The 24,070-nt window shown below is 43.8% G+C and overlaps 1 protein-coding gene across 1 annotated transcript in view; it reads left to right on the top strand.

The window, feature by feature from the left end:
• Mthfd1l (methylenetetrahydrofolate dehydrogenase (NADP+ dependent) 1 like) overlaps positions 1-24,070 on the top strand; it is a 186,607-nt gene that overhangs the window by 113,445 nt on the left and 49,092 nt on the right. Inside the window, exons 20-25 of the mRNA XM_033763312.1 lie at positions 3,115-3,254; positions 5,198-5,239; positions 6,180-6,280; positions 6,861-7,038; positions 18,670-18,777; positions 21,092-21,244. Coding sequence (XP_033619203.1) covers positions 3,115-3,254; positions 5,198-5,239; positions 6,180-6,280; positions 6,861-7,038; positions 18,670-18,777; positions 21,092-21,244 — 722 coding nt within the window. The remainder of the gene's footprint in view (positions 1-3,114; positions 3,255-5,197; positions 5,240-6,179; positions 6,281-6,860; positions 7,039-18,669; positions 18,778-21,091; positions 21,245-24,070) is intronic.

Raw genomic sequence — 24,070 nt, 5'->3', positions numbered from 1 at the left:
AGGCCGGGAGCTCGCATGCACGCCGCCGGGTGATCGCAGGCAGGCAGGCAGGCAGGCAGCTGAAGAAACCCCCTCCGAGGTCTTTGGGGCCTTCCTGGTCTGTTGTCGCGCAGGCCGGGAGCTTGTGCGCACGCCGCCGGGTCTTACAGATTTTATATGTTGGCAAGGGAAGTTCTCAGGAGATGGCACCTCCAGTAAGGGTACCTGGGCCCCCTCTCCCAGGGTGGATCTCAGGCCACAGCTCCAACCCAGGGAACTGCACAGCATCTGCTCCCAGGTTCATCCTTATCAGTGAGGCCTTCTTAAAGTGGTTCTTACTTTTAGAAATACTGACTCTACATCAGCCTCCCTTTTCCAGCCTGTTTTTCTTGGCGGCCTGATATTTGAAAACAAGATAAAGCTGATTACATGCACTGTTTCAGAACAGCTTTCAAAGTGTGAGAATCTAGCACTTTCTTCTGTTTTCTGCACATTATTTGCTCCTATAGTCCTTTGCATTTGGCAACTAGAATCCCAGGTCCTTTATAACCACATCCTGTTTCCTTCCCCTCACTGAAATTCTCTTCATGACCACTTTTTTGTTTGTTTGTCTCTTAAAATATTAAATTAACCTTAGCTAGCCTGTGTTCACGTGAGATAAGTTACATCATCAAATATGGCATTGCACCTTTTATTACAATTCTGTGGGTATTGTAATTTAAAACGAGTGTGATAGGACTGAGTGTGTTTTCAATTCTATTTAATTTTATTTTGCATGTCTATCTCTATTGAATTGTTAGCCTTTGCTTTATATTGTCATTGGCTCACGACTCCCACTGGGTTAACTCATGAATTTGTGTGTGCCCGGGATTGTGTTAGATACTTGAGAAGCAAAGGTGAACCAGGTGTGCTTCCTGCTCTCCTGGTCTAAGTGGCATTCCAGTCTAAGCAGGATGCTGTATACACATGGCAGAATTCAACAGAGGCTTAAGAATTAAATCTGATTTCTAGCAAGTGGGAGAATAGTACTTTTAGAGCTAGTGATGCCAAGCATCTTTGTGAGCGCTCACTGGGCACCAGAAGACAACAGTGTGGTACTCTGCATGGGTTCAACAGCTCACCAGATTGCCAGAGGGATCCGACAGGATCCTGTCTGTGAAACCTCCAAGGACACCTTGTGCAGCCCACCCTCACCCCCGCCACGGCTGCCCATCTTTCTGTATGGCTCTGTGTGCTGAAGTCCACGGTACTGACCTTTGACAGCCAACTGATTGCTTCCTCTTCTGGTGTCCATGGTGCCACCAGTGTGAGAAAGTTCACGTTTGCTCTTGCAGGGGGACAGCTGAGGTTCAGATTGTCACTTCTCTAGTCTGACCACTATTAACACAGTTGCAAGAATTGTCCCAAATATAAAAAGAAGCACCTTTTACTTTTTCACATTGTTCTGCTATAAATTTTGTCAAAGAAAATATGACAAAGGATGAAATTGCTTTATAGCTACATTAATTCCAAATGGAATATTTTTAAAAGAAATACCTTCTAATTTGTCAAAAGATATCAGTGGTCATAAGAATGTTTTATATCTTCTGGTCTCATAAACTCACCCTCAAGAATTTATTCCAGGAATTTCTTTGAAGGAGATTAAAGCTCATATGCACAGATATTTTCAATTTTGCATTGTTTATACTGGCAACAACCCAAATGCTCAATAATGGAGGAACAATTTTGTAAATCTTGGTAAATTAATTTAACAAAATTATAAGCTGCCATTTACACCCAGAAATTCTAAAAGTTGATAGTATAATCAACAAAATGATAATTTTAAAGTAATGGAAGAGACTATAAAATCTTATCTATTCTATGAAAATTATATAGCAATATGAAGTACCAAAGGAAACAATAAGGAATCAGATTGAAATTATATGTGAAATGTTATTTTTCCTTTAATTCTTATTAAAATCCATATTCATTAAATGCTAGGGATAAATATCTTCATTTGTTCACATTTTAAGTGGTTTGATTTTTACTCTAGTAAATATTTTACTACCAATTCCTTTCTGAGCCATAATTTAGGCCTTGCTTGTACTGTCAGTATCCAGTTGCATAAATATTGATGTTTTATTACATCAGTAGTATTCCTTTCCTAGAGTATTGTGCTTCCCAAATTGTTATGGACATGCGTCATGCCGAGGGTCTTACAAAGTGCTGATTTGGACTCAGTAGGTCTCATGGGGACCCCAGACCCTGCATTCCTGGAAAGCTACCAGATGCTTCTGCCCTTGGTCCTCGGTTGCACACTGAGTAGTAGGGCCCTGGAGCTCTGCTTTGGGTGTGAAGAAGAGGCTTCTGCCCAGTGCCTAGCACTGTCTAGGGAAGCAGGGTCGGTACTCTGTCTGCCTCTTCCCCATGTGCCCCATTTCGGTGGATGAGGGGTCGGGTTCCTCAGTTTCTGACTATCCTCAGATTCTGAGTCCAGTCTCATCCTCAGCATCTGTTAGCCACACAACTGACTTGAACTTTGTTAATCAACAGAAATGACCAGGTGGCACTTAAGTAAGTGGTTCTGAATCTATTATAAAGAGTAAGAAGAGGGCCAGGCGTGGCGACGCACGCCTGTAATCCCAGCACTCGGGAGGCTAAGGCAGGAGGATCGCTGTGAGTTCGAGAACAGCCTGGGCTACATAGTGATTTCCAGTTCAATTTCAACTACATAGTCTCAAACAACCAAAAGAAAAAAAAAAATGAGTAAGAAGAAATCTTACATATAATTGTGCTATCATTGTCCTTTTGGTACAATTTGAAACCCGATTAAAAAGTTGAAAATCTCATCTGTGTTAAGAAGGGCTTTGTTTTGAGTACAGAACTAAAGGAAAAATCTAGGCTTTAGCAATGAATCGTTAGGCCTGGCCTTGTGAACCAGGGTGGAGAGGTCTGTTGTAAGCCGGGCGTTCTCCACGGCAGTGGGAAGGTGGTAGTGTCTGCGCGCCGTGGGAGTGTGGGGGCTATGTCATTCGCAAGTGGTGAGGACTTCAAGCTGTCCTGAGCTTGAACCTTTTCTAACCCTTACTAATAACTGCGACAGCCAGGGGTCGTCTTTAGAAGGTAATAGTGCTTTTCCAACTTGTTTCCCCGCAGTGACTGAAGCTGGCTTTGGGGCCGACATTGGAATGGAGAAATTCTTCAACATCAAGTGCCGAGCCTCCGGCCTGGTGCCCAACGTGGTGGTGCTGGTGGCGACTGTTCGAGCTCTGAAGATGCACGGAGGTGGACCGAGTGTAAGTCCCACTCTTTTTTTTTTTTTTTTTTTTTTTTTTTTTTTGTGACAGGCTCTCACTAAAGTAGTTGAAACTGACCTGGAACTCACTGTGTAGCCCAGGCTGGTCTCGAACTCACAGTGATCCTCCTGCCTCAGCCTCCCAAGTGCTGGGATTACAGGCGTGCACCACCATGCCCAGCTAGTCCCATTCTTCCTTCTGAGTGCCAAAAAGATAAAACAGTTTCAGTATTTATGCCTGCCCAGCAGCACTGGTTTTCTGGAATACCTTCTTTCTGCAACGTGTTTTCACACATCATTGCCTTAGGGCACTTGGAGTTCACTGAAGGAAGCAGCAACACCCGCCATGTGAGTTCTAAGCCACATTTCCAAAGGAGCATCGTGTAACCTTCTAGTCTTAGAATCCATCCCTGGTACTCAGGCCAAGGTTCGAAAATCCACACGGTGACGGGAAGAAGGAGGCTCTTATTCCTAGTTGAAGGATGTGAGGGTCACAGCGATGCCTTGCGTGCTGGAACTTTTCATGTTTGTACAGATAGTTTTTTGGTTCACTGATGTTACAACTCATCAGGTTTCATCTAAAACCACTTTCCTTCTGTTTCTGTTTATTATGACTTCACCTCGTGACTCTCTTACAGCATCGGATTACTTCTATCTGGAAAATAGATTTAATTGAAATTTTTTGAAGATGTTTTATTCTTATGTATCTTAATATGTACAGAATTTACAGATAGAAGAGTTGTATGTGGAGATTTCATTGGGTTTGGTTTTTTGTGTTTTTGTTTTTGTTTTTGTTTTTCCTATTCTAAGTAAGAGTTCCCAAGTTGGGGGGTTGTTAGTCAATCACACTGAAATAAAATACTTTGATGTTTCTTTATCATTGTAATATCGATATGTACGATGAACTGCCAAGCCCAACTTCTTCATCGTTTACTGTGCGCGCAAGTCATTTAGTCAATGACTGTGTGTAGTGAGCACAGCAGACTGCTGTCCGGAGCATTGTGCTGTGCTCTGTTTGATTATCTTAGCAAGTTTTCATTCTGAGAGAGGCAGACTTTATTTTTATCCCACTTGACAGACGAGGAAGCTGAGGTCTGATGGGTTCAGGAAACGTGGGCAGCAGCATCAGGCCAGCAATGAGCCAGATCTCAAGCCAAGGTGTTAAAAAAATCTCATCAGGGATTTACCAATTTTGTTAGTCTTTTAGCAACCATCTTTTGTTGATCTTCTCTACTTTTTTGCATTTGTTTATATGCTATCCTTCCTGCTTAAGTTCCTACACATTGTTGAAAACAGTTTTCTATCACAGAGGTAATTTCTTTTTGTAGCATTTCTAATATTTTCAAGGCCTCTTGACTGAGAGGAGAAAGTCATCACTGTCCTGTTAATCAAACTGTTCTCTAGTTTTTCTCACAAAGACCAGCAGCGAGCTATCAACCTAAGCCATGGGAATGGTGGACAGGTGCTAAATTGGGTTTCCGAACTCTAGTGATATTCATCTTTTGCCTCTCACTTGCCTTACAGAGATAGTTAGTTCTCCAAGTCCTCGGCTTCTACGTCTTTAAACTAACATCCCAACGACACAGGGAATCGTGAAAAACTAGGCCAAAAAAAAATAAAGGCAATTATGTTATTACTTTATGAAGATCTAGAATAGTGGTGGACTCTGTAAGTCTGACATTAATAAACATTCTTAGTTTCATTTTATGTTAAAATGGGCAACAGCATGAAGATTCGCAACACTGGGTCATATTAGAATTGGCTGGGGAAGAGGCTGTTAGAGCCCTCTCTTAAGACTATGTTTAAACCAGTGGCCCACACTGCTGGCTACTTGTTCAAAGGTAGGGCCAGCTTCCCAAAAAGTGACCCAGGTTTGTGAACTTTATCCTTTAGAGGAAGCATTTTTATGAGATTGTTCTTAATTTTTGCCTCTCTTCATTTCAGGTAACTGCTGGTGTCCCTCTAAAGAAAGAATACACAGAAGAGGTAAGAGGGCCTATTTAGATATTTGTGTGAAGAATCATTCAAGTCCACTGTATCATGGGATTCCAGTTGACAATTAGTGAATGTAGCTTCTACCGGTGGCCTTTAGAAATGTTTTTCAAGCCAGTTGTGGCAGATGCCTGTAATCTCAGAGCTCTAGGATACTGAGGCAAGAAGATCTCAAGTTCAAGCTCAGCCTTAGCAAGACCTTGTTTCAAAATTTAAAATTATAAAAGGGCTGGAAATGCAACCCAGCTCAAAGACCCTGGGGTTGATCCCCTGTATTACAAATAAAAAAGAAATGTGCTTTTCTAAAAATCCAAGAGAAAATAGGCGGGTAAAGGGATAAAAACCATTCCGTTAACTCTCAGCTGTCAAGATTGATGTAGGTGAATCTGCCGTTCTCTACCTCCAGAACATTTATATGACCCATCAAAATGAAGATCTCCAGGACGGAAATAAATGTGCAGCTTATACCCATGTCTTTTGGAGTAGAAAAAATTGGTTTTTGGAAGAGAGGCTTCGTGGCACTCCTCTAAAGACAGATTTTCTGGTAGCAGTACCTCTGAGTTCCTACAGGTGGCGCCAGGGATTTAGGCCTGGAGTAACTGCATCCTGGGGCCTTACACCTTCTGTCTGCCAGCCTGCTGTGTGGGCGCATTGCTCATGTCCTGGCAGCCAGTCATCAGCAGAAACTGTTGCCAGGATCACGACCCAGATATTTCCTTGGGCCCAGTATAATTTTAGAAATTATTGTGAAAATGAGCCTGCTCCTTCTGCAACCATCTTTCTTAGAGGCAAGAAATGACTTTGAGTCTTCTTTAAAAAGCTTCTAGGACAATAAAGTGAAGGACCTGTAAGCCCAACCTGCTGGTGTGGCCAGGCAGGTTTAGTCTGGCAAGTTGAGGTGGACGGCGAAACATGGGGGTCTGGTTTCCCACAGAACATCCAGCTGGTGGCAGACGGCTGCTGTAACCTACAGAAGCAAATCCAGATCGCTCAGCTCTTCGGGGTGCCCGTGGTGGTGGCGCTGAATGTCTTCAAGTGAGTCGCCTTGCTCAGAGGGTGGTCCCCTAGTGGGGCCGCCTGTGAGTGACATTTGTGTCCGAGGGCCTTTGGTCTTTCTCTGACTCATCTGAAAGCACACAGAAGTACTCAGCTCTTTCCATTTGTTTGGTCTCGTTTCATTTTCACAAATGTGTTCCCCAATGTTGTTAGCAAAATGAAATTTATATAGGGAATGACCACTTCCTGGGCTTTTTTTTTTTTTTTTTTTTTTTTTAAATATATATTATAGAGTGTCCCCTCCTTTCTTTTTTTTTTTTTTTTTTTTTTTTTTTTCACGATTCCACTGAACATTTCTGTCTGAATGATCAAAGGGAGATATTATGGAACTTTCTCGATAAAAACCTTTAACAACTTGAAATATTTGAGTCATGTTAGGGGGGATTTTTTTCCCCATGCTTTTCTTTAAATTTGATTTATTTAAACATGATGTGACCACTTTTGATGTTTAAAATACATTCAGTGTTAGGGAGCGAGGTTCTGTGTAAACGGTTAGTCTTTCTGTAAAAACATCCCTAAGTGAACACAGATGCAAAACCACAAACATTTTCATCACCAGGACCGACACCCGCGCCGAGATCGACTTGGTGTGCGAGCTGGCGAAGCGCGCCGGTGCCTTTGACGCGGTCCCCTGCTATCACTGGTCGGTTGGTGGAAAAGGGTCGGTGGACTTGGCTCGGGCTGTGAGAGAAGCCGCGAGTAAAAGAAGCCGTTTCCGGTTCCTGTACGATGTCCAGGTGAGTCACATTCTCGATAGCTGTGTGTCTGGCAGCTCTCATGTCTCACGGGCCAGTGCTGAGAGCTTTATTTACAGGGCGCTGGGATCACAGTCCCCCAGCAGTCCTGCCCTGAAGGAAGATGAAGATAGATCAAAGGTGTTCGGTCACCTGCACGGTCCTGGTGCCCAGGGAGACCTCGGCCCTGTGCTCTTGAAGACCGCTCCCTGCTTCCAAATACCAGTGGGAGGCACTTTGGAGGACAGGGCTCAGCGTTGACACCGTGCTGAATCCAGGAGCCACTCGCACCAGTGTCACGGGGCTTGTGAAGTCAGGGAGGACTTGGCCTTGGCCCTTTCTGCCGAGCTGCTTTCCCTCCTTACAGTTATCTTGAGCTGCATCTTGTGAATGCATATTTTTTTCCCACTATGGTAAAATACACATACCATGAAATTTACCATCTTGACCATTTGTAAGTGCACAGTTCAGTGGTATTAAGTACATTCACATGGGGTAAAGCCAATCTCCAGAACTCTTTTCATGCAAAGCAGAGGCTGTTGCAGTGTAACACTAACTCCCCATTGCCCTGCCCACAGCCCCGGCATCCACCATTCTGCTTTCTGTCTCTGATTTTGATTTCTTTAGATAACCCATGTAAGTGAACAGCTTATTTCACTTAGCATACTGTGCATGCGTGTTTTAGCATGTGTCAAATTTTTTTTCCTTTATAAGGCTGAATGAGAGTCCCTCGTGTGTGAGTCACATTTTGCTCACCCACTCACTCATCTACTGATAAACACTTGCTTGCTTCCACCTCGTGGCTATTGTAAACAATGCTGGGTGGTCATAGCATCTGCGAAAATATCTCTGAAAGACCATTTTCATTCCTTTCGGTTATATACGCAGAACTGGGGTTGCTAGATTTTCTAACCTTTTACACATCTAGATGATGATGAACATTAAACCAGAAAACCTGAGTTTCCCAGGCTTCACTCTCCCACTCAAGCAATCGGTTCTGGTACCCACCTCACATTTCTGTCCTGTTTGTTTGTTTGTTTGTTTGAGACAGGGTCTCACTATGTAATTCAGACTGTCCTGGAACTCACTGTGTAGCCCAGGCTGATCTCGAACTCGCAGAAATCCTCTTGCCTCAGCCTCCCGAGTGCATGTGCCACCACAACTGACTTTTCTGTCTTGTGTTTTGTGGCCCTGTTCTGGCCAGTGGGTTTGTCCTTGGAGGGCGTCCATGACACTCAGTGCTCAGCTGTCGAGCTCACGGCTGCTTGTCCTCCTCTTCCTTCTTCGATGTCTCATTGGTCTACCACTCCTTTCCTCATTGCATATGTAGACAGCATAGTGAGGAGCAAGGAAAATGCATGAAGAGAAGGCTTTGTGATACTGTGTGAGCCTAGAGTTCCATCAGCCCGAGAGTGAGGTTCACTTGGCACCGCAGGGCCACCAAAGGATGGCTCTCTCATCTCCCCTGCGTGGGCACATGGCAAGGGTGCCCACTTCTTTAGTGCTGACGTGGCTGTTGGACAAGAACTGGCAGTATCTTCCCGCCCTCCGGATCACACCTGGAGCTCTAGATGAAGCGATGCAGCGTCCCTCAGCTGGCAGGCAGAGTTGCAGAACAGCTGGATGGTTAGTAGTCTTCTGGTCCCACTTGTCAGCACGCAGCACTGTGCACCAGAGTGAGGAGAGGACAGTGACCGAGTGGCCCATCTTAGACATAGAATGGTGCCGAACGAGGGACTCGGTAAAGGTTTATGCAAGGAAGGACTTACGGAATGATTTGGGATGGTTTCGAGGAAGGGTTCATCATGTGGGGAAACCATTTGATGAGGATGGGCTCAGATATTCTGGGCTTCAGAGGTGGTCATGATCATTACAGGAGGAGATTTGGGGTAGGCATAAAGAAAATGGCTCTGATTGGAGGTTTCGTGTTCTCTGGCACTGAGCATAGAACAGCTGTGATGTGCAGTGGCCCGGCTGAGTGCTCAAAGCCCCCACGGTACGGTGTGGCTGGGATGACCCAGACTTCCTGCGCCGGGGGAAAAGCTCACCAGCATGTCCTCGGTGCCTAGCAAAGCCCCCACCTTCCCAAGCAGCCCCCTTCCTTATCCCGTGGGAGTGCCTGGGCCATCGCCACCTGCTCTCTCACTGCCCACCCAAAGTGCCAAGGGCAGTTTTCTGGTGAGGGATCCGGTGTGGCTTGGCCTTCTCCCACACTCTAACCCTAAGAGGAACCCTGTTCCTTTCCACTGATCTCTGATGTTTTTCCTACATGACCATTTACAATAATAATAATTATTATTGATTGATTATTATTCTTGATTGAGAGATTGTAATCATATATATTTATAGGGTACAAAGTGATGTTGTGATTGAATACAGTGTAAAATGATTACATCAAACTAAGCGGTCCATCACCTCGAACATTTAATGTTTCATGATAGCATTTGGCACTTACTCTTAATGATATTGAAATATAGCATTTGGTTATTAGCCACACTCACAATACTGTACAGTAGAGTCTCCCCAAAAAAGACTTCTTCCTGCCTTTTGTGCCCTTTCTCGCCTCTGCATCCCCATTCTTCGTGGTTATAATGAGACGGCTGCTCTCGCGGAAGGGGGAGATGTTTAGTAATGTCAGAGTCCTGTAGGTGGTGGGTGGCTTCAGGGCCAGGACTCTTCTTTGCCAGCACTCTCCCTGATAACACTGAGTTTGAGTGGCAGAGTTGTGTGTCAGTGCCTGCTGCATCAGGACAGTTAAGGACGGAGTAGCTGGTGCTTCTGCTCCCTTTCCTGTCCTGACAGCAGAGTCCGTTGTCTGGTGAGATTTTAGGTAATGTGAGACTGTTTGTCTCCTTGTCTTGTAGCCATATAGAAACCTGGAATCAGGGGTGCAGTTAGTAATGAAGCTCATCCCTTCCTTTGTTTCTTGCATTACTCAATGTTGATAAAATTTTATAGATTCAGTTATGGTTTTCCAAAAGCTTTCTTTTTCCTTTCATTTCCCCCACACACACACACACAAATGACTCTTTGGTGCTAGGCAACTAGGAGGTTGCTATACAGGGGGAATAAAAGCTATAATCTCCCTCCTCTGGCTTTTCTGTGCAAACTAGGTTTCTGTGTACCTTTCACCATCTTTCTAGACTTTATTTTCCCTGTAATGGACAGCTATCTCTTGGCACCAGGGGGATTGGTTCTAGGACTGTCCCCCTGCCAGGATACTAAAGTCTGCAGGTGAAGTCAACTGTATAAAAAGGCACAGTATCTGCATATGACCTGTACCCTTCTCCCATATGCCATAAATTCTCTCTGGATCACTTATAATGCCTAATACAATGTATATGCCTTGTGAACAATTGTTATATTACATCATTTATGATATAATGAAAAAGAGAAAATGTATACATGTTCAGTCCTTTTTCCCAAATATTTTCCCAAATATTTTCAATCCTTGGTTGGCTGAAGGTGCCAATGTGTAGCCCACAGACACAGAGGGCCACCCATTATTTAGTACTGGTTTGTGGCATCTTATTTCCTGCTGCACCTCCACCCACGTCTGCTGTCACAGGAGGAAGACAGCTGATCATTTGGGGGAATGTGGACTAGTGCTAGAGCACGGGGCCTGATTGCTGTTGTGTGCAAAGTAGAAATTGTCCCCAAATCCCATGGACAGGGACGGCCAGGGAGAGGAGGGATTCAGCCCACAGGCAAACTGAGAGGTGGCACAGCAGCAAGCTCAGCTTCACAGAGACAAGCCTGCATTTAAAGCAAGAAGCAAGCTTCCTGGGGACTTGGGAATCCCTTAGGATAATCACAGTCCCCATTAAAAGTCCCCAGAAATCAACTTCTTTTTGACATTTCCTTTTCTCATTTTACTGTTAACAATTATATCTTTCCTGTGGACTTAATCTGGTGTCTCCATATCTGCAATTAGAGAGGGAGCTAGTACAGCTGAAAGAAAAGCAAGTCTGTATTTACACTTTGCCAGCTAAGTATTCTTTACCCCACATTCTTTCAGGTGTGCCTCACTAAATCTGTCTAGGATATAGGTTCAGTTCTGCACTGTACTTGGGAGAACAACAGACTTGCCCTGGAGCAAGTGAATAATTGACCGGAATAGTGCTACATTATAGTTGAAGGGCTAAAGTTTGGAGTCACACGGAACTGAGTTCAAATCTCGAGAAGGTTTCTGCTCTGGATAGAAGTTTGGGCAAGTTAATTATTCTGTGTCAGTTCCAGCTTCCTTGTCTGCACGGTGGTGTCCCCAAGTGAAATCCCACATCATAGTAAGCTGGTGGCCAGTGACAGCTGTTTATCCTGTCACTTCCTTTACAAATACAGGAGCCTCCTGAAGTCTCTTGCAACTTAAGACAAGTTTAGCAAACTGTAGTGACGGTTTCTCTTTTTAAGTGGGTTTAAACCAGGCATCAGAAGCCAGGGTTCCTAATGCACCATGAGAAAAAGGCACCATCCAGCTAAACCAAGACTTGTGGCACATTTCTTCTCCATGAAGATGAGGAGCCATCTGTGATATCAAAAGAAATCAGTACTGTTTGCAGAGTAGGAGTGTGGCACTGAAAAATCGACTGAAAATTCAGAGTCTGAATGTGATTTGTTCCATCAGGGTGAAGGTTGAAAATCATCTCCATATCCTTCCTCTAATCTTGCAAACATTTTGAGGTGTAACCTTGACAGCAAGACAGGGTAGTGTTTGTTTGGTTAGGAGGTCTTTCCTGTTGCTTGCCCAGAGCATTTCCCTTGATCACAGCAGGGTCTGGATGAAGGCAGTGAAGCCCACCGTGAGGACAGCAGGCGCAGCCAGCCTTGCTGCTGTCTGAACCCGGGCTCTGTCCCTGCCCCTGGGTTTTGAGGTGGCCTCTCCCCTGCTGGTCTTTTTTAAGGCAGGGAATGTTTTGATCTGGGGGTTATTGAGAAATGACTTCATATTTCTCTAAAGAGTCAAACTTGAACATATTCGGTTGTTGGTAGGGTTTTGTGAGCTTCCTTTTAAATTAGACTTAAGGCATTTACAACCAATAAAAGTGCATTTATACATGCATATATGTTTATATCCATGTATATACTATAGGGTTTTTTATTGTGGTAAAGAATGTATATAACATTTAGTGTCCCACTTTAACATTTTTTTAAATGTACAGTTCTGTGGTATTAAGTACAACCACAGTGTACACTCAGGGTTGAATTAATAGAACTCTTAACTTAAAATGTTTATTCATGTTTGTATGTTTTATATATTTCACAATTAAGTTTTTTAAAGCCCCCTGAGAAGGAAGAATTTGTGCCCCTTCTTTCTGTCCTTTTTGTCTCTGGGCAGTTGTCTCCTCTGGCTTTGCCCTCATTGTTACCAGCTCAGCCTTGATCAGCCTGTGCCTGAAGCCATTTCCTTTGTTCTCTGCGTGCTGTGCACCATGCTGTTTGGTGCTGATTCTGTAGGAAGCTGCTCCTCACACTGTCCAGTCAGGTAAGTATCTCATTTGTAAATCTGTCTCCCTTCCTTCTACCCTTTCATATTTAGCTTTCTTATTTATGACTGAGCTTCCTTTAGTGACCTTTGGTTATTCAACCCAAGGAGTATCAAAGAGCCCTCATAGGCTCTCTTTCCTGGCCTTCTTTCCTAGATTCAGTGCCAATTCCCATACTACTTCCTGAGAAATACTTCCACAGATGCACCCTGGCTCCATGTAAACTAGGATTTTCCCCAACACTGGCTTCTAGGTTCTGTCAAGTCTCCTCTTGTCTGAGGTATAGAACTTACCCTGACCACAGGTGCATAGAGAGCTAGCTGAGCCTCTCGTAAGAACCATCCCAACTTTCCGAGCATCCTCCTGTCCCCATGTAGTCCTGGCAGAGCCTCCCCAGCTGTTCCCTTTACAGTAGACAGAAGTGTTGTGTACCTTCATAGGTCACAAAGATTCGCACATTATTATTTAAGTGCTGTCTCCTACCATAACAAATGGAATGTCACTATAATGGAGGTTTCTAGAAATGCATTATTTTCTCAAAAATTATGAAAGAATCTAAAGCGAGGAACTACAGAGTTACATTCCATGTTAGCTGCCTCTTCCCCACCACCCCCATCTTTTCAAGCTAAAGTTAAATGAAATGAGACCAGTGTAGTCTCATTGTAAGTAGAGTATCCATTTTCTCAACCTAAAAGTAAGCACTTAAAGACCATGATTTAAATATGATCACAAGTGTAAACATGAAAGGCACCACACACAATAAACCACTTAAGAGAAAAGTGAAACCGTAGGATTCAGGAAGAGAAAATACTCAGTCACCCTAATCTCCAAGAAGCTGGGGATTGGTTTTGAGTAATAACATCTTATCAGAAGCGATTCCTTTTTCCTCACATGTAAGTGGTTTCCTCTGTTTTTGAGTGACACTTACCCGGCCTCCCAGCAGGAGCTGTTGAAGTGCATGTTCCACAGATCAGTGGGCGAAAGTTGGCTTCTCCACAGCCAGGGAAAAGGGCTGCTTGCAAATACACGGGCTCCTTGCATGCAAAACAGAACTGTACCCTGTGTTCATTCGTGTTGCTCTTGTAACATGAGGATGTTCCTGAGTCAGGTTTGAAGAGAGGAAGGAGCAGATTGGTCATAAAGATACCGAGTGCTGGCACTTCACAGTTTTCAGGCCACTGTCAGCCTGCTCCCTTCATTTGAGTGACTTTTTAAAACCACCTATTTCTATACAGTCCTTTCTTTGACATGGCTGTAATTTTCTGTTTGAGAGGAATCAGGGATCACCTGTGTGAACTCGTTATTGTCATGTCTCAGGGACAGATTCAGATTTTTCTAGCAAGGAGCCTGTGTGCATTTCCTAAACCCGAGTTAGCCACGACACACCATGGTTTAAGAGAATGAGATTGCTCTGAGCATCTGCGAAGTTAGCCTGCTGCTGGGCGCTGAGCCCGCGGGAACCAGGGCACTGGGAGCAGCTCCTGGAAGTCAGCACGTACGCCTTTGGTGGCTTGGATGTGCTGGTTTCAAGCCAAGGGTGTTCCTGTGTCCATTACACAGGGGCCTGTTGTTCTCAGTATGTGGCTCCTCCCAGGACACCAGGTGCTGCGTCTGTAACATAACCCCGTGCACCTGCGAGCTCTGGACAGTATAAATTAACATTCACCGTTTCCAGTTGTACTTTCATTTGAAGCACAGCAAAGGCTCTTTGCCAAACTGTACTTGTACATCAAGTAAACTTCAGTTGCAAACGAGTAACTGAAATAATGACTGTGTGCCTGGAGATTTCTATTCAACTTACAAGTTTATTAATTGACTTTTCTCTTTGAATATTTTATGGGCATTAAAATATGTGGTGCCATTATCACAGCATAGGAATCTTTAACCCATGAGTTCAACTCTGTGGCCTTGGAGAAACAAAAGAACAGTGTACATTTGATTCAGCATGGCCCCAGAGCCTGCCCTTGATTTCACTTGGGGCAAACTAAAGAAGCAGCAGTGTGGACCGAGGAGGAGGAGGTGGTCAGTGTGAATACAGAGGATTGTGTAGCATTTTCCTGCCTCTTTTTTTTTGGTACCAGGGATCGAACTCAGGTCCTTGCACTTGCAAAGCAGGCACTGGAACCACTGAGCTAAATCCCCAGCTTTCCTGCCTCTTTTAACAGATTGTTGGTGCTGCTGGCTTCAGCACCTGATCGAGTGATCTGTGACATCATGACACTGTAAAGACTTATTTCGTCTTTATATTATTTCTAGCAGCTTCATTTTAAAACTCTCATTCTGTTTCACTTTTTTTAATTAAAGACTGCAAACATACATGACAAGAAATGAAGATACTAAATAAAACTTCAAATATACATATATATGACAACAAAAAAAGGATATGAAATAAACAAAAATTTATGCAACACAGACTGATAATCCAAATACATTATTAGTTTGATATGATCTTCAAACATTATATGTTCTTTCTCATTTTCTTTTCATATAATATTTTTGAAATATTCTATTTACAAATAAAGTTACATATTATAGTTGAGAAACTGTCCTCAAAATTTTATGATTTATAAACACGTTGGTTTTATTAATTTAATAAATATCATATACTTGTTGGTTGTATCACTTAAATTTTCTAACAAAACTTCCCAGTATAAAGAAATATACTTATATTTGAAATCCAAAAACTAAAAGAGTTCACATTTTTAAGATCTGATTTTTCTGTTTCTCTTTTATTATATCCCATACTTATTTTTATTATATTTTTATAAGCATAATGATAGAATTTAACACAGTACATATGTAATATTCTTCCCAAACAAATGACGATGAATTAAATCAAGCATGTAATTTAAGGAAATCATAAGGTTGCCAGAGAAACTATCGATATGCCAAATGTTCAAAATCCTACCACATTCATGACCATGTTTCTCATTTAATAGTGCACACATATATGTATAAACATACCCCCCCACATATACACAATACATATTTTCTACAATACAATATATACTTTGGTATAATAAAACAGTGCAGTGATGTGTGGAATGTTGGTGATTTGTGTGATTTGAGAAAAACAAATATCATCTTTGAGGCAGTTGGAGAATTTGTAATATGTACCAGATACTGAATGATATTAATGATTGTTTCACTTTATTTTGAGGACACCAAAAAATGATTTTAAAACTTAACTTTTTCTGAACATATTATAGAACCATTTTATTCCACTAAAAACTAGGTGTTTTGCATAACTTGATTTGGTGACTTCAGTGGGCATTTCCAGAACCTTTTTGAGAACAGTATACCATCTAACTCTGAATAACTCAGCTTCCACAAGCCTGGAGCACCACATCTGCACCATGAATAAAATAAAACAAACTTTCCTTTACGATGTCAGTCTGCTAATGTTAATGGTGTGCCTGCTGCATTCAAGTGACAATACAATAGCAGAACAGCTTATCGTAGTTATTTGTATGGCTACAATGCCCTGGACCACAGGTAGCTATTTAAATGAACCAAAATTAAATAAAATTGAGAATCCAGTTTAGAGGTTTGGCTGGGGCTTCAGACAGGGGAGGGGACGGGAGGGTCAGGATGATGTAGCTCAATGCAGATGCCCTGGGTTCAAAAATACACATTTATTTGGTTGCACTAATCACATTTCAGTCTCTTTAATAACCACACAAGGGAGCCAGGTGTGGTGACGCACACCTGTAATCCCAGCACTCAGGAGGCTGCGGCAGGAGGATCGCTGTGAGTTCGAGACCAGCCTGGGCTACATAGTGAGACCCTGTCTCAAAAAATGAAAATAAAAAAAATTTATATTCTGGCAAGATGTTCCATTAGACAGCGGCATTCTAGAGTATTTCAGTTTTTGAAACATTATTTCAGAGATTTAGGAGGGAATGAGTGTAGAGTATGTTCAGAATTATATTCTTACTGAATGTGAAGTTTTAACATAGTGTTTGTTCAAAATGATCGGGGTATGGGGTAGATGCAAGATTTGTGAAATGACTAGTTATAATGTTACATAATTGTAGTTTATGCACATAATATTCACTTTTTCCAACAAGTTATGGTTACCACCATTTGCACTTGCCTGTCTCTTCCTTGGAACTGTTGTGGCTTCAAGGCTCTACTCAGGTTCCTTTTGATGCCTTGCCAGTGTGTGCTGCTCTCCTCTGCACGCCTCCCCTATAGCATGAATAAGAATGTCTGTGCAGAGCCCTGGTCACACAGCCCATTCTGTCTTGCTGTTTACCATAGCTTGTTCCCACTCCATCCGCAGGTCTTTGTACACGAAGTCCTCCTAGCTCTCTGTGACGCCACGCGGCTGTGCAAGTACACACCGAAGATGGCTGTTTGTTCATTCAGCACATGCACGCAGCAGGCCTGCTGTGTGAGCCACTCTGTTACAGTCACTGGGTAAATCGCTGTGCAAGTTGTGAGTAAATAGATGGACCAGTGTTTACAGAGCCAGGGGACGGTCAGCGATGGTGAGAGCAGAGACACTCATAATTTATGTTGCCATTTTATTTGTTTTATAAGACCTGTCAGTTGTCACAGAGCAGCTTAAGTGAATCTAAAGTTCAGATTCAGATCACTGGACTGAGCCTGGCTTTTTTCTGTTTTGTTTTGTTTTTTAAGATTATACTTATCCCCAGACTGAAGCAGAGAAACAGCCGGATGTTCCTTCCCTGTGGGCACAGAGTAAATACATTACACACAGTGGAAGCACCTTATCAGGCCAGATTCTGGGTCTTACGATAAACCCCAAAGCTAAGTTAGCTGAGATGTTTTTATTTATTTGCTGGAACACATGAGTGAAAAAGAAACATTGTGGTAGGAATCCCTGGAGAACCTTGGTGAGGCTTCTTCCCTCTGAATTATTCAGCACATGGCCTGGGACCCAGGCTCGGGGTCCTGCTAGGAATTGCCCACTTTCTCATAAACGTATTAGGAAGGAGCTAAGTTGTTGGCAAAAGACACATATTTCCTTACACTTAAAAGAATTGAAAGCTGGATCTTCGTGCAGTATTTGTGTACCTGCGTGAGAGCAGCATTGCTTGCGGTAACTAAAAAGCAGAGAGAGTCCGAGTGCCTACTAATGACGAGTGGATAAGGAAAACCTGATGTGTGTGCACAACAGGATACTGCTCAGCCCTAGGGAGTGACTTTCTGACTCAGCCTGTGACGTGAATGACCCTGGAGGACTGTCTGCTAAATGAAATAAGCCAGGAACAAAGGGTCCCTAGAGCGGTCAGATCCACAGAGACAGACGGACGGAAGAGCCGTGATTGCCAGGAACTGAGGACAGGTGCTGTGTAATGGGTGGGTAGTTTCAGTTTCGCTAGATGAAAAGAGTTGCACAATATTGTGAATGTACTTAGTACTCCTGAACTGTATGTCTATGGTTAGGGGGTAAAATATGGGAGTGATCGTAATATGAAAATCACACTTTATTTTCAAACCATAATCTAAAGTTCAGTAAAGAGTCCATTCTGTCCATTAACTATGTCAGGAATAGTGATATCGATTTTGTTGTTTGGTTGTACTTCCGGAGAAATTTAAATTCTCCCAGTGAACCCTGTTTCATAGCCGAATTACTGACAGCTTGGGTAGCACCATGGTGCCTCGTGCTTCTCTACGCTGCTTCTCTGTGTGCGGTAAGATGATGTATGATGTTCACACCCCCATCCTAGAGATGGGGAAACACAGTCAAAAGGTTTGGACATTTAGCCAGGTACAGGTGGGGCGGAGTTCTTTCTCAGCCCTCCGGCACCACAGTGGCCCCCAGCCCCTCTGTGGAGTCTGTACGGACTGGAATGACCACACCACAGGGGAGGGTGTCACACCATGGCCTTGCTCTTCCCTGCTTAGGGAACCTGTGTCCTGAAAGCTGACCCCACCTTGACTACGTGTGATCCTTGAACTGCAGTTACTGGGAAGGGACTCAGGAGGGAATTTAAAGCCAATATCAAAACTCTCATAAGTGTTGCCTTAATTTTTTTTTTTTCTACTGAGGATCGAACTCAGAGCCTTGCTCTTGTGAGGCAGACCCAGTGACACTGAGCTAAATTCCCAGCCCATGCATTGCCTTAATTCTTTAACCAAATTCAAGTTAACAGGTTTGTTGTCTTTTGTGTTTCTCCAGCTTCCAATTGTGGAAAAGATAAGAACCATTGCCCAGTCTGTCTATGGAGCCAAGGATATTGAACTATCTCCTGAGGCACAATCCAAAATAGATCGATATACTCAACAGGTAAAAGCAGTCCCTTTAGTAAAATAATTCACCTCAGTGCTCAAAATACTCACCTTGACATGAAGGCTGGAGGCGAGTGTTTTACCAGCTGAATGTGGCTTAATTTTCCTCAGGTGAACAAAGGCTGAAGGGACAGCTCGGGTCGCGCATGCACTGTGTTTGAGACAGCGCAGTGATGTGTGTCTCTCCGACGTGTGCATCGCTGACTTCGGAGATTCCCAGTGTCTGATACGGGTGTTCGTGTGTGGTGGGTGGGTTGTAGTCCCACCCATTCTGCCAAAAACTTTGAAACAGTCCTTTGGTGTGCAGCTATGGAATCTGACCTAGAAGATTTTTTTTGTTTTTGTTTTGTGCCACTGAGGATTGAGCCCAGGGCCTTCACACTGAGCTACATCTCTAGCCCATTTTATTTTATTTTTATTTTTATTTTTTTTTAATTTTATTGAGACAAGGTCTCACTAAGTGGCTGCGCTCAAATTTCTGATCTTCCTGCCGCAGCCTCCTAGGGTACAGGAATTACAGGCACCGCCTCCTTGCCTATCTCTGATGTAGATGATTTGCAGTGCAGTGCAGCCTCTTGCTGCCCTGAAAGCCTTAGCACACTGGCTAGGCAGATAGGGATTCAGTGTATGAAGCACCGTGTTTGCTGTCTCTTTCATGGTTCATCTGCTTCCTAGAGGTTAAGGCTCCATCACCCTCCACTTGTAGGTGTGACAAAGGCAAATGGAGACGCCTTAAGAAGGCGGGCCTGATCCAGCAGCATGAGCCACCAGAGCTCTACCCTGTCCTGGGTGTCACCGCTCCACCGCTGGGCATGGGGAAGTGGACGTCTGAGAGCCTCTAGAGCTTCCTTAGCCCCATTTGTAAATCATCTCTGATATTTTGTTAAATACTATCAGTGCTGACTCAGGAATCTTCCCAGGATTGGTCAGATTGTCAGCACCTCATTTTTCTTGGAAGTTTCTGTATACGTTCTAGGCTTTTCCTCTAAAAACTGTTCCTCAATTTTGCTCTGCACACTGGCTTGTTCTGTGCTGAGATTTCCATTTGTGTACAATGAACTTAGTAAAATAAGATGATTGTCATTAAGTTGGAGATGTCCTCGCCCCTCGTGAGTTTTTGTTTTGTTTTGTTTTTTAGAGTAGGAAATTTTATTGAGGGAGGGACAGCTACTGAGAGAGACAGGAGGGGACCTGGAAAGTGGGTTACCCCTCGTGAGTTTTTAATAATGCTTCATAGGACTGTCATGCATTCCAATATTGCGTTTTTGTAAGTTTTTTTTAACCCTACAATACTCTTTATGAGGTAATACAGTAATGGTATATGGCACTTAAAAATATTTCTACTGGAAAATTTTTAAATGGCACATTTTTATCAGTTCATAGATATTATTTCAATATTTGACCAATTTCCAAAATTATAGGCACCATTTCTAAAGATCATTTGTGATTTTTCCCTGAGCAAAATTCTTGTCAGTTCATAAGAGTAGGGCTTTCAAAAAGAACTTGATAGTGCAATTGATAACAGTCTGAAATGTTCCAAATAGTTCTGAGTTGAATCATAAGAGCTCCCACATGGATTACCTCTGAAGATTGCATTCCTTTTATGTCTGTCTACCAAGGGAATATTTCCTAAAACTTATGTGTCAAGTATGTGATTGCAGTTAATTAGCACAGTCTCCAAAGGAACACTATGTGCCATTTAATCACAAGCAGGCTTCAGAGACACTATCCTTTTTGTGAGGCACTGCATGTGACTTCCTGCCCTTTCACCTTTAGAACTCTTGGGTCAGGCATAGACTTTGGTCCTTAAAAATAAGAGGCTTAAAAAGTGACCTCATCTTAGTTACTATAATGTAATCACAGATCAAATAGCCCTGATTCATAAACCAGCACAAAGGGCCCTTTGCTTCCTGCAAGACTCCCAAGAATGAGTGAGCGTCCTGACTTAAGGGCCTCATTATGGAACCTTTCTCCAGATTACCTTTCTAGTCCCGGATATTAATAGCCCTGGCAAGTGCTTTCTACAGCTGCTGCCCCTGCTGTGCCTAAAAATAGCCTTGCCCCCCCCCCAAGATCATAAAGCTGCCTCCTGTTAAATAAGAGAACCTCCAAAATAAACAGTAGACCCCACAACCTGCTCGGCGATGGCCCCCGCAATTGAGCTGTTAGCCGAGGTTTCTTGCTCAGTGAACAGGTGGAGCAGCATCTACTAGCTGACGTGATTGCTGCAGAGATTGTATGAAACGCGAATGAAACCAGTGCAGGAGCCCAGCACTTGGGTCTTTGAACACATTTCCTTTCCTCTCTTCCAGGGCTTTGGAAATTTGCCCATTTGCATGGCCAAGACCCACCTCTCTCTGTCTCACCAGCCTGAAAGAAAAGGCGTACCAAGGGATTTCATTCTACCCATCAGTGACGTCCGGGCCAGCATAGGTGCTGGGTTCATTTACCCTCTGGTTGGAACGGTGAGTAAGAGGCTCCAAAGCCCTCTTCTTCCATGTTGTCGTGTTGCCTAAAATCCCTATGTCCTGCCAGTCCTCTGTGTACCATGCACGAGGGAGTAATGAATGGTGTTTGCTATTTTTCTAATTGCTCTTCCACCAAAAGCAAAACAGAAAGCCATCTCTGCCACTGCAGCCAATCTTTTTTCCAGATGTGTTCAAGATTCATTGAGTCATAAAACTGATTCCTGCCTGGTGTGGTGGCGCACGCCTATAACCCCAGCACTTGCGAGGCTGAGGCAGGAGGATCACTGGGAGTTTGAGACCAGCTTGGGCTACATAGTGAGTTCCAAGGCAGTCTGAACTATGCAGTGAGACCCTGTCTCAAAAATAAATAAATATAAGTTTTAAAAACTGATTCCCCTCCTAGAACGGAGAAGAGAACAACGTGGAAGGATTTGGTCTGTTGTTTGGCTTGGCATAGTGCTTCTCACCCTTTTTCCCATCAAGGCCCTCAAAATCATAATACTGTGCCATAGGAGCACAGGGGAGGTGGCTGCTCATGCCAGCCACCCCAGAAGCTGGAGGATCAACAGCTCACCCCTGCTTACCGCCTTCCTCAGCGTGTCAGCTAATGAACCACATGACTTTCCAATTTTCACAGTCACAGTGGGACTGCAATGCTTCCGGGTGATCGTTGTTATTTCAGTTTAGCAAAAGTAGGAAATAGGCAGACCTTCTGGCTTCTTTGTCACAGGAGTGCTTCTGGATTAGGTTTAGAGCCAAAAATTTCTAACTTGTCATTATCATTACTGTTGTTACTGCAAACTGATCTAAGCCCAAACAGAAAATATGCTACATTTTTTTTGTAATGAACCATATGGCTCTATTACAAATGGATAGACAGAAATACTTGCTTTGGTATTTTATGTTTCATCTAATAATGCGCAAAAGGTTTCCACCAAGCATGTTTTGAGTTCTTCCTGAACGTGAGGGCTGGGGATTCTGAGAAGAGCAGGTGCGAGCAACAGAGATTTGACTCGCACAGAGGTGTCGAGTGGCTGTGCTACCTTCTCGACTTTCAGCCCAGAGAGGGTTTAGAGAGGGACTCAGAGTGTTCGTAAAGTGCTCGGCCTCAGAACTAGAGAAGCAGTGATCGCAGTACATGGCATCCTTGCCCACGTGGTCCGGTGTAGCTGAGAGATGGGATGGGGACAGTGGGGTGGGACCCAGCTCTGAAGGGCCTCGAATGCCATCGTCCCATGCACACTAGGGAGCCACTAGAGGGTGAGGTTTCCCTAATCAGGAGAAGAATGTGGTGATTTATATTTTAGGAAAATAGATCTGACAGCAGAGTAGAATCTGTTTAAAGGAAAAAAGAACCAGACCAGGGAGATGGCTGGGGCCCGAGGTAATTAAGGTCCATTCTGGGCTACAGAAGTAGATATAGAGAGTGTAGGTGAATCTGAGACATTTCTAAAGGTTGCTTCCTTTCAAGGGAATAGAGGAGGGGAGGGGAGGGAACCATTCCAGCTTGGTGGCTTTGGGTGGCGATACCATCACTCACGTGAAGAGCACATGAGGAAGGCAGATTCGCAGGACCAAGAATAAAGCTGGCTTGGACAGATTTGGAAGGGGTCACAGGATAGGTAAAGTACACTTTGCCTCCACTAGAAGCATAGACACAGCAGTCAGGAGAAAGGAGCAGGAAGGCAACCTTGTAAGGTTTGTCTGCAGTGCTGGGTGGGGGACCCTGGAGATGAAACCCATGGCCTGACAGGCCCTAGGCAAGTGCTCTCCCACAGAATACACCCGCACCCTAGCCTGTGTGTTTCAAGAACATAGGGAAGGCATTGTTTGGTGAGCAATGAGAAGAGGATAAAGGCAAGTGTGCCACGAAGCACCACATTGACGCTTCCAAAGGAGTAACAGCCTCCCAAGGAGTCAGAAGGAACCACAAAGACATGGCAATTTGCAGAGTCCGGGGAGATACCGCAGAAGCTGGGCACCTGAGGCTTCGGATGGGAGAAGGGCTAGACACACACAGCCTAGCTGTAGGAGAGGCTTCCAGTAAAACAGACCCTGAATAACATGTTCAAGGGTGCAGTTCCGTCAGTGGTGCCAGGACCTGGGCATCAGGGAAGGGAGGGGGCTGATGATAGAGGCGCGTGAGCTAACTTTTAGGGGTGATGGGAATCGTGTTTCATTTTGATTGTGATAGTAGATCTGTGGCTGTATGCATCTATCCAAAAGGACATTTTATTGTGTGTGATTTAAGTGTACCTTAGTTAACAAAGATGGGCCCGGTGCAGTGGTGCACTCCTGCAGTCTCATCTTTTTGGGACCCTAAGGCAAGAATTCAAGGCCAGCCTGGGCAACATAGCGAGCGAGACTCCATTTCTCCCTCTCTCTCTCTCTCTCTCTCTCTCTTTTTTTTGTACCGGGATTGAACTTGGGACCTTGTGCTTTCAAGGCAGGTGGCAGAACCGCTGAGCTCAATCCCCAACCCATGAGACTCCATTTCAACACAAATGAGTACTCAGAAGAGCTGGTTGGCCTACGTCATGGTCTGCCCTGTATTGTTCTGGGCATATTTAAAATGCTACAGTAGTTCCCCTGACAAACTCATTCATTCATTCATTCATTCATGCATTCAGCCAGGGTGCAGACGGCACTGAACTCAGTTCCAGGGCAGCCGCAGCATAAACACTTTCCCTGCTGCCAGCAGCTCACTGGTCCAGGTGGGTAACTCTGAAACCACAAAGAAGTGCGTTTTATAATATAATTTAAAATCTCACTAAACAAATATATAATATCAATCTCCTTGATATATATATAATATGTAATAAT

Source organism: Fukomys damarensis, unplaced genomic scaffold (assembly GCF_012274545.1).
Source record: "Fukomys damarensis isolate Sample0158 unplaced genomic scaffold, DMR_v1.0_HiC HiC_scaffold_14, whole genome shotgun sequence".
Classification (NCBI taxonomy): Eukaryota; Metazoa; Chordata; class Mammalia; order Rodentia; family Bathyergidae; genus Fukomys; species Fukomys damarensis.
The sequence above is the reverse complement of the archived record's forward strand: the minus strand, read 5'-3'. Positions and strand labels throughout refer to the sequence as shown.